This window comes from Eulemur rufifrons, chromosome 8 (genome assembly GCF_041146395.1).
Source record: "Eulemur rufifrons isolate Redbay chromosome 8, OSU_ERuf_1, whole genome shotgun sequence".
NCBI lineage: Eukaryota > Metazoa > Chordata > Mammalia > Primates > Lemuridae > Eulemur > Eulemur rufifrons.
In genome coordinates, this window is record NC_090990.1 from 42,211,337 (window position 1) to 42,226,640 (window position 15,304).

Below are 15,304 nucleotides of genomic sequence, written 5' to 3' on the forward strand. Positions count from 1 at the left end.
CAAGATCTTCTCTGGGCATCTATGAGTTCAAAACAGTTTTCACAATAATACTAAGACATTATTTGCCCTTTTCACTGTGTTTATATTTGCCCAGTACAGAAGCACTGGTGGATAAAGCTGCTGCAGCCTTGGTCAAAATCAAGGCAGTGGCATCAAATGCACAGGAAAACAATTGTTTTACTTAAAGTCATTACTGAAGCAGTAAGGATTGTTAGTGTTATTAAATCGCAATCCTTGAATGGATGTTATTTAAATATTCTATGTGACAGAATGGGAAGAATGTATAAAGAACTTCCCGTACACTGAGTATGATGGTTGTCTTGAGGAAGAGCAATTCTTTGAGTTCTAAGTCAAAATAGCCACTTGTCTTGGTTTGGGCTGCTATAACAAATGACCCTGGACTGGTAGATTAAGCAACAAACATTTATTTCTTGCAGTTCTGGAGGTTGGGAAGTCCAAGGTCAAGGCGCTGGCAGGTTCAGGGTCTGGTGAGGGCCTGCTTTCTGGTTCATAGTTGGCTATTTTCTCACTGTATTCTCACCTGGTAGAAGGGTCAAGGGAAGTCTCTGTGGTCTCTTTAATAAGGACACTAATCTCATTTATGAGGGCTCCACCCTCATGACCTAATCACTTCCAAAAGTCCCCAGCTCCTAATACCATCACTTCGAGGATTAGGTTTCAACATATCAATTTTGGGGAGACACAAACGTTCAATCCATGAAGACCACTTTCTTCCTGGAACATCATTTTTACTTGAGAAAATAATTGCCAGAAAAGCTATGGTTATCCAGGCTTAGATATTTGGCATATATTGTCTCAAAAATTTAGAGAGCTTATCACTTCAAGAAAACAAATAACGCTATTTATTACTAATGACAAAATTTGAGCTTTCATGAGAAAATTAAAATTTTGGAAAATAAATCTACCACCATGAGCTTAATAAGATCAATGGTGATATTAACAAGTTTGATTTTTTTATATTATATAGTAAAATGTGTTAATATTTGTGAAATATGCATACTCAGTGAACTATTATTTTCCAAATTACTAATGCCTGATGTTTTAGAAATCGTACATGGGCACAAGATCCATTCAAAGTGTATATAGACCAATGGATTGTAATGTAACAGAGTACAAAAAAATTCATTGACATGCTTTCAGGTTCAGCATTGTAACTAACATAAGAAATCACCACTTGTCAAGTTTTGGTGTAATACTAAAGGAGAATATCCGCAGTCATCTACAAAGACCGTTAAAACACTTCTCTGTTTTTCAAGTACATGACCTTGTAAAGCTGGGTTTTATTCATGGACTTTAACCAAAACAACATACAGCAACAGAGTGAATGAAAAAGCAAAAAGCAGCTGCTTTCTACTAACCCAGACATTAAAGGGATTTGCAAAAATGTAGAATTAGGGTAACATGTAATGAGTTTGCTATTGTAATTTTAGATAAACAAATATTTTAAAAATCTCTCAGTTTTTGTTTTTAATTCCGTGAATATTGATAGATCTATCCCATTTAAGGCTCTTCAGGGTCCGCAGTAATTAGCTGGAGTATAAAGGGGTCCTGAGACCAAAAGTTTGAGAACCAACATTAAAGATGAACATAATTTTCCTGACTATCCCTCATTTCCTTGTCTAGGGTTTCAACCTCGGTATCATCATTCATCAAGAGTAGCAGCTCACTGCATAATTAGCATGAGATTGGAAATACTTTTTCCCCTGCACTCAGGAGATGACTGTGTCATTCATCACAGCAGAGGCTACCTGGCTCTCTGAGGCTGTGGCAATTCTGGTGGTGACAGACAGTCTTCCTACTTTGCCCAGTGGGCTTGCCTGGTATTGAAGCTGCAGCAGCAGCAGTGATAATGCTAAGGGGAGAGGCAAATATTTGCAGCCAGGCAAGCTCATGGCTTGGTGCTCTGATCCTGAATGAGATTTTTAGCCTATGAGGAAGCAACATGAGATAAAAAAGATCATGGCCTTGGAGACACATCCTTTCATTTCTGTTGACAGATTTGTAAAATGAAACAGCATGATGATTGGAAATAGGAAGTAGGCTTTGTCATTGAATCATCCAGTTCAAATTTGGCCTCTGTCACTCCTGGGGTACTGCTTCAGAGGCAACTTAGTTTTTAGGAATCTCAGCTTTCTTATACTGTATATAAAATAGGGCTAATAGTATTTATCTCCCAGGATTGTTGTAAAGATTGAGACAATCATGTAATGTCTCAGCATGCAATAATAAAAGCCAACCTTTAGTAAACACTTCATAAGCATTTCAACATACTTTCAATAACCCTATTAGGGAATGCTATTTTTAACACAGCTTTACAGATGGGGAAGCTGCAGCTCAGAGATGTTAAGTAACTTGCTCAACAACAAAGCCAGCAAGTTGTTACGATTCACTCAATCCTCTTCCACGTTCTGAATCACTGAGCTTTGTGCTACTTTGGCTTTCCAAAACTTTCCAAAATTTGTTAGCCCTCTTCAGTACTCATCCCACCTGGGATTGATACAGTATTAAAGGGATAATTTGTATAAACCCTCCAGCACCATTCCTGCATATAATAGGAATATAATAAATGTTCATTCCTCATTTCTTACAAACCATATTTTACTGGAAGGGAAATGTGCAGTTTTCTCCTTCGCTTAAACTTTGTTTCTCCAAATTGATGCAGGGGTCTTTCCTCTCTTTAGGAGAGTAAGTCGATCCGCTACCCCCACGGCAGTTACCTGCCAGCTGAGCAACTGGTCAGAGTGGACAGATTGCTTTCCATGCCAAGACAAAAAGGTAAGACATTTACAAACAGTTTTGGGCCATTTCATATTTGATTTGTGCATTAGGCATTCAAATGGAGATAAGCAGTTGGGGCTACAATTCTAAGGGTCTGGGGAGAAATGGGTATTTGAAAGCCATGGGCACAGGGCTGCTGAAACTCATTTCTTATTTGCAAGGCTTTGTTGGGTGAGGCTGCAAATGACGTGTATGTAATGACTCAGAGGCAGAAAAGAGGCCATCTGGACACGGGCACATTTATCCCCAATGGCCTTTCTGGGTCCTGGCCAATCTATTCCCCTCTAATGAGGGTCATCTGGGGGACTAACGGATTAGTAACAAAATGCCAAGCTGCTGGCAGGGAGCCGAGTAACGATGTGCGTAGCTAGATAAACCAGGAAGGGTGCGCCCGAGGATTCCACTTTCAGAAACTGAAAGGGCCAGTGAACAAAGGTGTGTCTATTTTGCCCATCTAAATGGTTTTGAGTGGTCCAAAAGGATCCTGAACCCCCCTGGCATTTGAAGGGAAGGGGGACGTTGGGAGCTGTCTGCTCTGGCAGGGAGGGGTTCAGAATCACTGGCTTATCGTGATAACAAAATACAGTCTAACTTCTACTCTGTCTTATCATTGTTTTGAAATTCCCTTCAGTCAACACATGCCTGTAGTGGATGTTCCTTTCCCCACGGGGCACGCCACTGCCTGAACCTTGCCTATAGCACAGTACTGCCGAGTGGAAGTGTTTAAGCTTCAATTCTGCAGTTTAAGATTTAACATAGCCCCTTAACTGCTATGTTAATTTGGATAATTTTTTAATTCTCTCTGTGCCTCAGTTTCCTTGTCTATGAATGGGGTTTATAGAATTATTATGAGCACTAAGTGAGTAATGTGTGCAAGATGCCGTCTGGCTCAGAGCAAGCGTTCAACAAAATGTTAGCTGTTTCTCTAGCTACTATCTGTGCCTGCCTCTGCAACCCCCCTCCCATTGCCCGGAGTCCATCCTGCTCTCCTCTCACCTGAGCTCTTGCAGGGCCTGCAGATGGTCATCCTGCCTCCAGATCCACCCCTCAGGTAGACACAGTGGTGCTCTGAATGTCTCTGATGAGTTATTCGAAATAACAGCACTATTAAGTGGTGGAAACACACACAATTTGGACCTAGTTTATTCAATCGAGGCCTAAAATTCATTATTCTGCCTTTCCCGTCTCTGAGAAATGCCAAAGATCCTAGACTACAAGTGTCTGGCCCCCAAATTCTCATTTTGCTATGATATCCTGTATTAGTTTCCCGAGTCAGTTTTAATGCATTGCCACAAACTTGGTGGCTTAAAACAAGAGAAAGTTCTGGAGGCCAGGAGTCTGAAATCAAGGTGTCGGCAGGGCCATGTTCCCTCCTGACGTCTCCAGGGGAGAATTCATTCTTTGCCCCTTTCAACTTCTGGTGGCTATTGGCAGTCCTTAACCCTCGGCTGCATCACTCCAGTCTCCGCCTCCCTGGCCATGCTGCCATCTCCTCTTCCAGGTGTCTTTTCCTCTGTGTGTGTGTCTTCTTCTTACAAGACACTGTGATGGCATTTGGTGCCACCCAGGTAATCCAGTGGAATCTCCTCATCTCAAAATTCTTAATAAATCTGCAAAGACCCCTTTTCCAAATAAGGTAACATTTATAAATTCCATGGGTTAGGACTTGATATTTTGTGTGGACATTATTCAACCTGTTATACGTCCTAAACTAAACTTTTCTCACGTGTTTCAGTTTAGACAGCAGATAGTCAGCACAAATGAATGACTTGTAGTTTAGATCAGAATGGAATTACTTTCTTAGTGACTCAAAAGGACACGTGTTTTTAAAAGTATTCCTTAAAATAATTAAATTCTGTTAATTATTTAAGTGAAAGACTACCCTAGTTTCTTTTTATTTATTTATTTATTTTTTATTTCAGCTCATTATGGGGGTATAAAAGTTCAGGTTATATATATTGCCCATGCCCCCCCATCCCCCCGAGTCTGAGCTTCAAGCGTGTCCATTCCCTAGACAGTGCGCATCGCACTCATCAAGTAGGTATACACCCATCCCCTCCCCCCGGCCCCCACCTCTGTCCGATACCCAATTGGTGTTATTCCCAAATGTGCACTTAGGTAATGATCAGGAAAACCAGTTTGCTGGCGAGTATATGTGGTGCTTATTTTTCCATTCTTGGGATACTTCACTTAATGGAATGGGTTCCAACTCTCTTCAGGAGAACCAAAAAGATGCCATATCATCGTTATTTCTTATAGCTGAATAATATTCTATGGTATACATATACCACATTTTGCTAATCCATTCCTGAATTGATGGGCATTTGGGTTGTTTCCACATCCTTGCAATTGTGAATTGTGCTGCTATAAACATTCGGGTGCAGGTGTCTTTTTTATAGAATGACTTTTGTTCTTCTGGGTAGATGCCCAATAATGGGATCGCTGGATCGAATGGTAGGTCTACTTGAATCTGTTTAAGGTATCTCCATATTGTTTTCCACAGGGGTTGCACTAGTTTACAGTCCCACCAGCAGTGTATGAGTGTTCCTGTCTCTCCACATCCACGCAAACATGTATTGTTATGGGATTTTTTGATAAAGGCCATTCTCACTGGAGATAAGTGATATCTCATTGCCAAAGTAACAGTCATGAGAGTAAACAGACAACCTACAGAATGGGAAAAAATTTTCGCATACTACACATCAGATAAAGGACTGATAACAAGAATCTATTTAGAACTCAGGAAAATCAGTAAGAAAAAATCGAACAACCCTATCAAAAAGTGGGCAAAGGACATGAATAGAAATTTTTCAAAAGAAGATATAAAAATGGCTAACAAACATATGAAAAAATGTTCAACATCTCTAATCATCAGGGAAATGCAAATCAAAACCTAGTTTCTTTTTATTAATATGTTTCTCTGTCTCAGAATCACCCAAACAAAGATATGCATTTCTGGAAAGAAACATCATCTACTAGCTAGAAAAGAAAATTATGTCTTAATGATGCCAACCACAGGCAATAGCACGGAGAAGTCCCTTAGGGAGTGTTGGCATCAACCTTCCTGCAACACAGTATCTTCATTATTTGATAGCAACCTGGAGAACAGGGAACTGATGGGAATGAACCCTATGGCTTGCACCATTATTCTATGTGTAGGTGCCATAGGAAGGATGATAATGGCAGTAACAGTCTTCACTTACTAAATAATTTCTAGGTACCAGGCACTGTGCTAATGCTTTAAATAGTCGACCTCCACAGCCAACTATAAATGTCAATGATAGATACCACCATCCACTTTGTTTAGGTCACCCGTTAAGAAAGTGGCAGAGCCTAGATTTAAAACTTGGTCAGTCTGACTCCAAAAATCCTGAGTGGCTAATCACTGTACTCTACTGCCTCCCTCAATTATTCTTCAGAGTCATGAGTGACATTAACAGTCGCTGACGCCAATTCCTTCTGGAGTAGCCCGACAACTGGCTACAGGAATGATGACGATATTGGTAACTACTATTACGGAGTATGTACCAGAAGCCAGGCAAAGTGCCAGTTCCTTCACATGTATTATCACTAACCTTTGCAACACTCTCAGATATATCTTACTCTATAAATGAGAAAACTGAGGATCAGAGATGGTCAGTAGTTTACCTAGTGATGCATATACACTAAGTGGCAGAGCTGGAATTCTCACTTAGCTTGAAATGGGATTTGTAATAACACTCAAACCTCATAAACTTGTGAAGATTAAATAATGTAAAGAATGTAAAGCGGCCAAGAGTAAGCACTCAATAAATGGTAGCTACCATCACCATTATCATGTTGGTAACTACAGGTTTTAAAAATCTAATGAACTTTTTGAAAGAGCAAGAAAGAAAATTGACTCTACATTTGTATGCTGATCACTCTTTTATTTGCTGTGCCAAGGGGCGGGAGTGTGGGTGGAAAATTGAAATATCCTGACATTCCCAAATTGATCATTGACTATAATCTCTTCCCACAGAGTTTACAAACCTCTTAGCGCTGTTATGAACTGAAAGGCAGGACAGGCAAATGGCCAGGTCCAATCTTCGCCTCCTTGCCTGCTCTGCCCCTTTGCTAATGAGCAGGTTACTTAGACAGAGGTGGGCAAAAGGAGAGGTAAGCTGCTCTTCTCCTCAACTCACCCACTGGAATCATCCAGAAAAGACTGTGTGGATACCAATAACCATGTGAAAACCACCTCTGTTGATTGAGTACCAATGATATACCAGGCACATGGCTAGGAGCTTTTTCATACATTCTCTCACTTAGAGCTCATAGAGTCCTTTCAAGGTGAGGTGCCATGACACCCATTTTACATACTAGAAAACAGACCTCAGGAAAGGTAAGTGACTTGGTCAGTCGGTAAGCAAATCTGGGCTCTGAACCCAAGTCCGTCTAATCCTCATGCTCAACTGTAGGACACAGGTGAAAGAATCATTAGCAAGTGTACTAGGCCACTGAGGTCAACCACCTCATTTTACAGATCTAGAAACTGAGGCACCTAGAATGGGGCCCTGATACTTCATACAGCAAGTAAGAAATGGATTCAGGTCAGGAGCTCACTTCTCTTGCTGCTCAAATCATTGCTTTCTTGTTTACATACTAACATTTTTGAAGGAAGGGCCTGTGGGCTGAGCCAAGGAAACAGGAAGCAGAAAATACAGGGCTGCCTGTTCCTGGATCGGACACTCGGTGTGCATGTTCTGCATGCAGCATGCTTGTATTGCTACACATTTTATCTCCTCAGCTAAACACTAAGCTTCTTGAAGGCAGGGATAGGACCTCATATTTCTGTGAATATGCTAGTCTTCATCTTCCTCCTTCTACACTAGTGCCTAACACCATATACTCCATAGAAAGCATTATCAGGAAACCCTAGGGCCCCAAGACAGGTATGCATCTTCATTCTTTCCTTCCATCAAACAAGTATTTATTCATCTGCAGTCAAGGTTGGCCCCAGGCACTCAGATGATGTCTTCAGAGCTCTCTTTGTCTGTGTCTTGAATGGGCTCTTTCAACATGATAGGCGAGATGATTGATCACTTAATGTCCACAATTCCCAGCAACTCCAATAAAAAAAGCACCTATCTTTTCCAAAAAGAAAATCCCCAGAAAGGACCATGGTCAGCCTGGGTTGAGTCACGTGCCAATTCCTAAACAGTCATTATACCTAGGCGGATGTGGCACTCTGGTTGGCAGGGCCTGGTTTATACCCACACATCCCTGTGACCGAGGCGGTGAGGTCATCCCCACCTGAACTGTACAAGATATGTTCTAAGGTAAGGGAGGAAGGCTGTGTCCAGAAGAAATGCCACAAAGGAAAAGCAACAAATGACTTCCAAAAGTAACTCCTGTGTACCTGACTGTAAGTCAAGTGACAAGTGTATGAAGCCAAATCAGACATGTTCCTCCCTTCATGGCTCCTACACCCGTAGGCAAATCACACACAGACTGGTGGGAGATACAGACAAATAAGTGGGTGCTCAATCACAGCCTCAGGTGACATGTGTCAGGAGAGAGGGACACTCTCAAACTTGCAGCATATGTTAGGCTCTCCAGCAAAGTAAAACCATGAATCTTGAGAAGTGAATAGGAATTTAACTGGCTGAAGAAGGAGAAGCGGAGATCCATCCTAGCAAGTAGACAGACTCTAGAAATATCTTGTCCCAGGCTTTCCTTTGATGTTTGGAGGCCCTATTCAATATTCCAGCTGGGGATGGTGCCACCTCTGGTTGAACACCACTGTTTATGCACATCCATCCCCTCAAAAGACAGTTTTGTAGGCAGTTCTCAATCATTAGTTATTTCTCATGTTGAGCTGACACCTGCCTGCACAAATCTCGGTTGATTGATTGACAAAGATGTGTCTGGTTCAAAAATCTGATTTAGTACCGATACCGGAGCCTCTTGCAGCCAAACAAGTTTGGGGGAACCATCTGCAGTGGGGATGTCTGGGATCAAGCCAGCTGTTCCAGTCCCACAGCTTGTCAAAGCCAAGCACAATGTGGACAGGATTTCCAGTGTAAGGAGACAGGTGAGTAGCCTTCCAGTGGGAAGACAGCTGTGCTTGTCAAACGTAGCATGCAAAACACTTTCCCAGGGAGCTTGTTAGAATGCAGACTCCTGAGCCCTTCCCTTAGAGGCTGCCATTCTGTAGGTTTGGGATGGGGCCCAGGAATCTGCATTTTTAAACCAAGTCAGTAGCCCAAGTAATTTTGGTTCAAGTTTATAGGAATAGCTGTTAGAAAATGCACAGGTCATTCATTCTTCTATCTACTCATTGAACAAATATTGTTAGGAACATATTATGTGCCAGGCAGTGTGCTACCCGTTGTTAATATAGAGATTAAAAAATATTGCACCTGACCTTGAGGGACTCCTAGTCTGTTTGGGAGAGACACCTTCGAGGAGTCTATTACAATACACTGTACAGCCATTGCAGTGGTTGTATGCACATGGCCCAGGGGGACTGTCCAGTAGGAGGTGCCCGAAACTACTCTGGGGAGTCAGGGCAGGCTTCAAAATGATACTTAAGCTGAGAGTTGGAAAATAAAATAAAACTTTCTAGGAGAAAGAACACACAAAATCATGGGGATCGGGGACTCCTAATCAGTGCAGAATATTTGCAGCATCAGAGCTTTGGGAAGAGAGGCAGGTGATGGGTCACTGAGGGAACCAGAGGTTGGGTAGGTAACCAGGGGTCAGACTGTTGCATTTGGAAGAGGAGGAGTGGGGAGCTACTGTAGGATACAGAGTGAGGGGGTGACATGGCTAGGTTGGTATTTTAGAAAGATTACCAGGGGCTGCAATGCAGAGGCTGGGAGAGAGACTTGGGCAAGGCCTGAGCTTGGGGGCTGCAGGCGGGAGCTCACGAGGCTGGGGAGGAGGGCAGAGGCAGTGAGGACGGAGAGAGGCTGGGACAATGTGAGGGCTGTCAGGGTGGAAAGGACTTGGTGATCGTGGCTGTGGGTGGTGAGGGAGAGGGGAGTCCAGAGAGCAGCCACAGCCTCTCCTCTCTCAGGTCGCTGCCTGAAACGCCACCTCGTGTGTAATGGAGACAGGGACTGCCTTGATGGCTCTGATGAGGACGACTGTGAAGATGTCAGGGCCATTGACGATGACTGCACCCAGTACGAACCAATTCCAGGATCCGAGAAGGCAGCTTTGGGGTGAGTCCCTGCCTGCTGGCTGTTTAGGAGCAGGGATGATTTCAATCACGAGTATTAATTTTGGGGACAGAAAGGGACTGTTTTGGAGGGCTCCTCTGGAGTGTGTCCTGTGAGGCAGCCCCTAAGGTGGCTTGCCCAGTCCCACCTACCTGGCCCTGCCTATGCTCTCCCCTCTGCGTCTCTGCCTGAGGGTCCTCATCTCCTTTCAGCCGTCCCTGCTCCATTGCTCAGCACCTCTCACCCCTGTGCCATTTCTAATGCCCTTTTAAGGAGCCACTTCTTCCATGAGGCCTTCCCTGATGTCCCCAAAAGCTCTTCTCTGAACCAAGTGTCCTTTCCAATAGCCCCGCTCACAATTGGCTTTGCACTGTAGTCGCTAGTATAACCAGGGCTAGCAGTGAGACAGAGAGAGCCTTTAACACCTACTTTGCTTACTTAAACCTCCACAGTTTCTTTGTCTTCATCTGATTAAACCAGCCTTGATTCTAACTTCTATTCATCATTTAGGTTCAGTTGCTTGCGTGCATCATACTCTTTCCTTTTGAGCCTTAATAAACTTGGCTCCTGCTTTCTGGAATCTTCTTCCCCATATTTTTAACCTGGATAACTCCTTACCTAGTGTTATGGACTGAACGGTTCTGAGATCACAGCCCACCTACTAGCTGAGATGGAACCCTGTAAGTGCATGTAGACACTTGCTTATAAAAGATGAGCACAGTCTGTTTTCTTCCTGGCCAGTTGTATTTGTTTTCTGGGATTACCATAACAAAGTACCATAACCTGGGTTGTGGTAGTTATGTTTAACCTGTGTGGCTTAAAAAACAGAAATTCACTTTCTCACAATTCTGGAGGCCAGAAGTCGGAGGTCAAGGTGTCCACAGGGTGGTTTCTTCTGAGGCCTCTGTCCTTGCCTTGCAAATGACTGCCTGCTCCCCCCTGTGTCTTCACACATTCTTCCCTCTGTACGTGTCTGTGTCCTAACTTCCCTTCTTAGAAGGACACCACTCACTTTGGATGACCAGCCTAATGACCTCATTTTAACTTTATGACCTCTTTAAGGACTCTATTTCCAAATGCATTCATGATATGAGGTTTTGAGGGTTGGGGCTTCAACATATAAATGTTGGGAAGACGTAACTTAGCCCATAACGTCAATTGAAGAGGATTCTTGTTGATTTCAGAAGTGACCACGGAATAAACAGAGTAGAAGGCTGAAATACTGAGGTGCTGAGCTGAAAAACAATCCCCTTTTCATTGGCAAAGAGGTCACAAACCATGACCCTGTGCTCCTATGATTCAACGAGGAGCATTTCAAATACATTTTCTGGTGCTTTACCCACACCAAATACTAAAACCAGCAAAACGGCCCTTCCTCCACTCCAACAGCTGACATTTTGATAGTCCTTCTGTTCCTCTCAGATCACAAAGACTTTTCTTGATATCTTACTTTTTCCTAATTTAAGCATCTCCCAGTTTTCAATTTTCATCTTTTGTTAGAGAAGTGATACAGGTTTGAGGTAAGAATTGAGAGTCTTCCTTCACCTCCCCCAACAGAACCCCACCCAGTTGCCCTCTCTCCCCTGCCTAGAGCTGACCCAGTCGATAGTTTGATGTAGATACTTCCAGATCACGTAAAAAAAATGCATTGACAATATACATTGCATGGAAAATATCCCTATGTGTACTGTACATTATAGACACAGGTCTATTTTACATCAATGTGACCATATGATACATATTGTCTATAACTTGTATTTTTTCACTTAATAGTACATATTTAAGATTTCCTTTTACATTTTCAATCTCTTTTTAATAAGCTGCATAGTGTTCTATAACAGAGATCAGCAAACTATGGCCTGAAGGCCAAATTCAGCCTGCTGTTCTTGTAAATAAGGTTTTATCAGAACATAGCTTTTGCCCTGCAAGGGCAGAGCTGAGTGTTTGCAACACAGCCCTATGGCCTGAGAAGCTTAAAATACTTACTATCTAGCCCTTTATAAAAAAAAAAAAAAAAAAAAAGTTTGCTGACTCCTCTTCTATAGCATAACTATAGGGTAATTTATTTGACTGCTTCCTATTGAAAGATAATTAGATTCTTTCCCATTTTTTCCTTTTATAAGCAATGCTGCAATGAACATTCTTATACACATATTTTTGTACGCATGTGTGAATATTTCTGCATAGTAGTTTTCCAAAAGCAGCACTTTTTTGACCATGTCTTTTCATTTTCACTGGGGCTTTTGCAACAGCTTTTCCAAATACATGTAGGCTTTATTTACGCTTAGAGGTTATAATACAATCTTAGGGCTTACTGTTCCTTTGAGTTTTTGTTTGGTCTGTTGGAGGGGCTCTATTTATAAACTACAGGCAGAAGCATGTTCGGTGGGTGGGAAGATAGAAACTGCAGGGGGAGTGAAGGGAATCCAGATTTTACTGTCAACAAAATCTAGGAAAAAATCCAGCTGTGACTACAGGCAAGTTACTTAATTTTTCTGAGCTTCAATTTCTGCATTTGCGAAATTGTCATGAGGTTGAAAGCTAATCAAGCTAAATGTCTAGTAGAGTGTGTATTCAATTCATCATAGCTATTATTACATCACTTCCACTAATATGAAGAAAGAGATGGAGGAAGGAAGAGAAGAAGGAAGTTAACACACGTTGAATTTCTATGACCTGCCAGGTGCTCTATAATTATCCGTCTATTCCTTTGAGGTGGGTTTTATTCACAGTTTATCCTCCACTCCTTTTCTGCCTTTGTGCCTTTTTCACAGAGGGCGTAAATAATTGTGATCAATGCTATGCCACAGGTAGTCACTGCATGTCATGGGAAGATAGAGGAGTGAACACTTATCTGTCCAAAGCATTCAAAGAAGACTGGACAGGAGGCAATGTGTGAGTTGGGTCTTAAAGCCTAAATAGGAGTTTGAGAGATAAACAAAAGTAATAATTTTATTATCTGTAACATAAGAGGCTTTGATTGTCGGGTGTTAGAGCTCTTAGCCAACTCTAATGTTTTTGTTGTGTTAACTTTCCCTTCGTAGAAAATTAAACCTGTATTTCATTTGCTTGACATTGTATTTTACCTAAATATGGTAAAACCATCCATGTCCTAAAACACGGAACCTGGACAATAGATTTTAAATACTCCGGAGAGGAAAGTATGGGAAAATATTTCTGGAAGAATATTTGGCTAGGGAAAAATAAGTACCATTTGTTGAATGCCTAATATGTACTATCAACTTTACTTCTGCTTTAATTTAATGCTCTCATTTAGACTTCACAAAAACCATGAGAGGTAGGTATTATTATATCTGTTCTTTAAATGAGGCAAATGAACTTCAGAGATCTGCTAGAAGGCATTCGAAGTCCCACAGCTAGTAAGTGGAAGAGTGGAAATTAAACAGGAGTCTCCCTGACTTTCAAACTGTGCACCCTCTGACATCCCAAGCTGACTCGAAGACAATAGCCTTTCTGAGGCTTAGATTCTCAACCTTAGCCCTGTCAGTTACACCCGATCTTTCAAACTTACTTTGTAGCAGCACAGCTCTTTTGTGAAATAATACTAACAATAACCACAGCAGCAACATTTACTCAGTACTTAATTACGCTGAGGACAGTTAAGACTCCTTTACATGTTTCAACTATATTTAACTCTACGAAGGTGGTAGTATTATTAACTGCTTTTTACAAATGACTAAACTGAGGCACAGAAAGGTTAAATGATTTGCCTGAGGTCACACAGCTTGATGTAGCAGAGCGGGGAAATGGCCCCAGACTGTCTGATTCCTGTGCTTGGACTTATGATAATTGTGCATATTTCTATCTTACTCAACAACTATATAGGGGTGCCTGTTATGTGGAAGCATTATTCTGGATGCTGAATGGAGCTGTCTAGATGTTCTGGTTAAAGAGAACCTGGGGGCTCAAGCCAGCCCCCTCAGTCTCCCAGTGTTACCTAAAGTGGCCCTTAAGCTACTTGGAGGAACCCTAGGACGCCATAGAACACAGATTGAGAAACTACCACTTGAACCAGCGACCTCTTCCAAAGAATGACAGTTTATGCTACCTTTGCCTTTCCAATGCTCTCTCGCAGAAGCTGCTTTTTCGATTTAGGTACAATATCCTGACCCAGAAAGAAACTCAGAGCGTGTATGACGCCAGGTATTACGGGGGCCAGTGCGAGACAGTATACAATGGGGAGTGGCGAGAACTTCGGTACGACCCCACCTGTGAGCAGCTCTACTACGGAGACGATGAGAAGTACTTCCGGAAACCCTACAACTTCCTGAAGTACCACTTTGAAGTAAGTCTGAACAGGCAGGTTCTCAGGCCCCCGTAGGCTGGGTGGCAGGGAGGGAGAGGACTGCTGATGGAGATGTCTTGCTCTGGAAGCTTTGATTTCCCTTGGAGCTTGCTGGGGGCTGAAGGCCCTTCTGTGCCTGCCCCACACGTGCTCCGTGTTGAAGGCTGCTGAGAGGCACCGAGAGGCGTAGCAGAAAGGGGGCCACCCGTCTGTTAAATCTGGGCTGCCTGCCAAGATTGATTAAATAGATCTGGGGCCCTGTTCTCTGGGTTGCCAGTCAGGATATCTATTTCCAAGTTGTGGCTGTGTTAGACTAGAACTGCGTAAGACCTCAAGCAACTCACTGCCCGTCCCTGGCCCAGGTCCTAATCTGTGAAGTGGCGGCCAGACAGGGCATACATGGGCAGGGTTCTGAGACCTATGCCCCAACTATGCCCAAGGGCAGCTCACACTGATCATTTTCATATCTTGGCTTGTTGTATGTGATTTTGTTTGATGAAAGATTCTTCTGTTCAAAAGAGCTATGAAATTACTCATGATCCCTAAGATTCCCTCTACCTCTAAACTCCTGTGGTCTCCTGGTCACTTAGAGCATCACATAGCTCATGATCAGTCCAGAGCCTGCTCAGAGCCATCCATTTCTGTACCCATCATCCTGTGGGTGAGACGTCCATACAGCAAACCTCACTGAATGCTGACCATGTATTGGATCTCTACTTCCACATAAATTCTCCCATTTAATCCCCACAACACAATGAGATAGATGTTATCATCATCCCATTTTAGATATAAAAAGAGAGCGTGATAAAAGGATAAAGTATCAGGCCCAAAGTATACTGCAGAGGTAAGATTCAAACCCAGCTCTGTCTGAACTAAGCCCAGGCTATACATGATTTAGAGGAGAGGACAGACTGAATACAGTGTAACTACAGAGAGAGACGGCAGGACCCCAGGATTCTGAATAGTTATCTAGTCACATCCTCCCCTCCCCCAAGTTTCTCTCAAGAGAAAA

At 42.6% G+C, this 15,304-nt stretch overlaps 1 protein-coding gene across 2 annotated transcripts in view; it reads left to right on the forward strand.

Moving 5' to 3' along the window:
- Positions 1–15,304, forward strand: part of C8A (complement C8 alpha chain) — a 61,197-nt gene that overhangs the window by 11,373 nt on the left and 34,520 nt on the right. For both annotated transcript variants that reach the window (XM_069480059.1, XM_069480058.1), the window contains exons 2-5: positions 2,703–2,796; positions 8,710–8,854; positions 9,842–9,989; positions 14,103–14,292. In XM_069480059.1, coding sequence (XP_069336160.1) covers positions 2,703–2,796; positions 8,710–8,854; positions 9,842–9,989; positions 14,103–14,292 — 577 coding nt within the window. The remainder of the gene's footprint in view (positions 1–2,702; positions 2,797–8,709; positions 8,855–9,841; positions 9,990–14,102; positions 14,293–15,304) is intronic.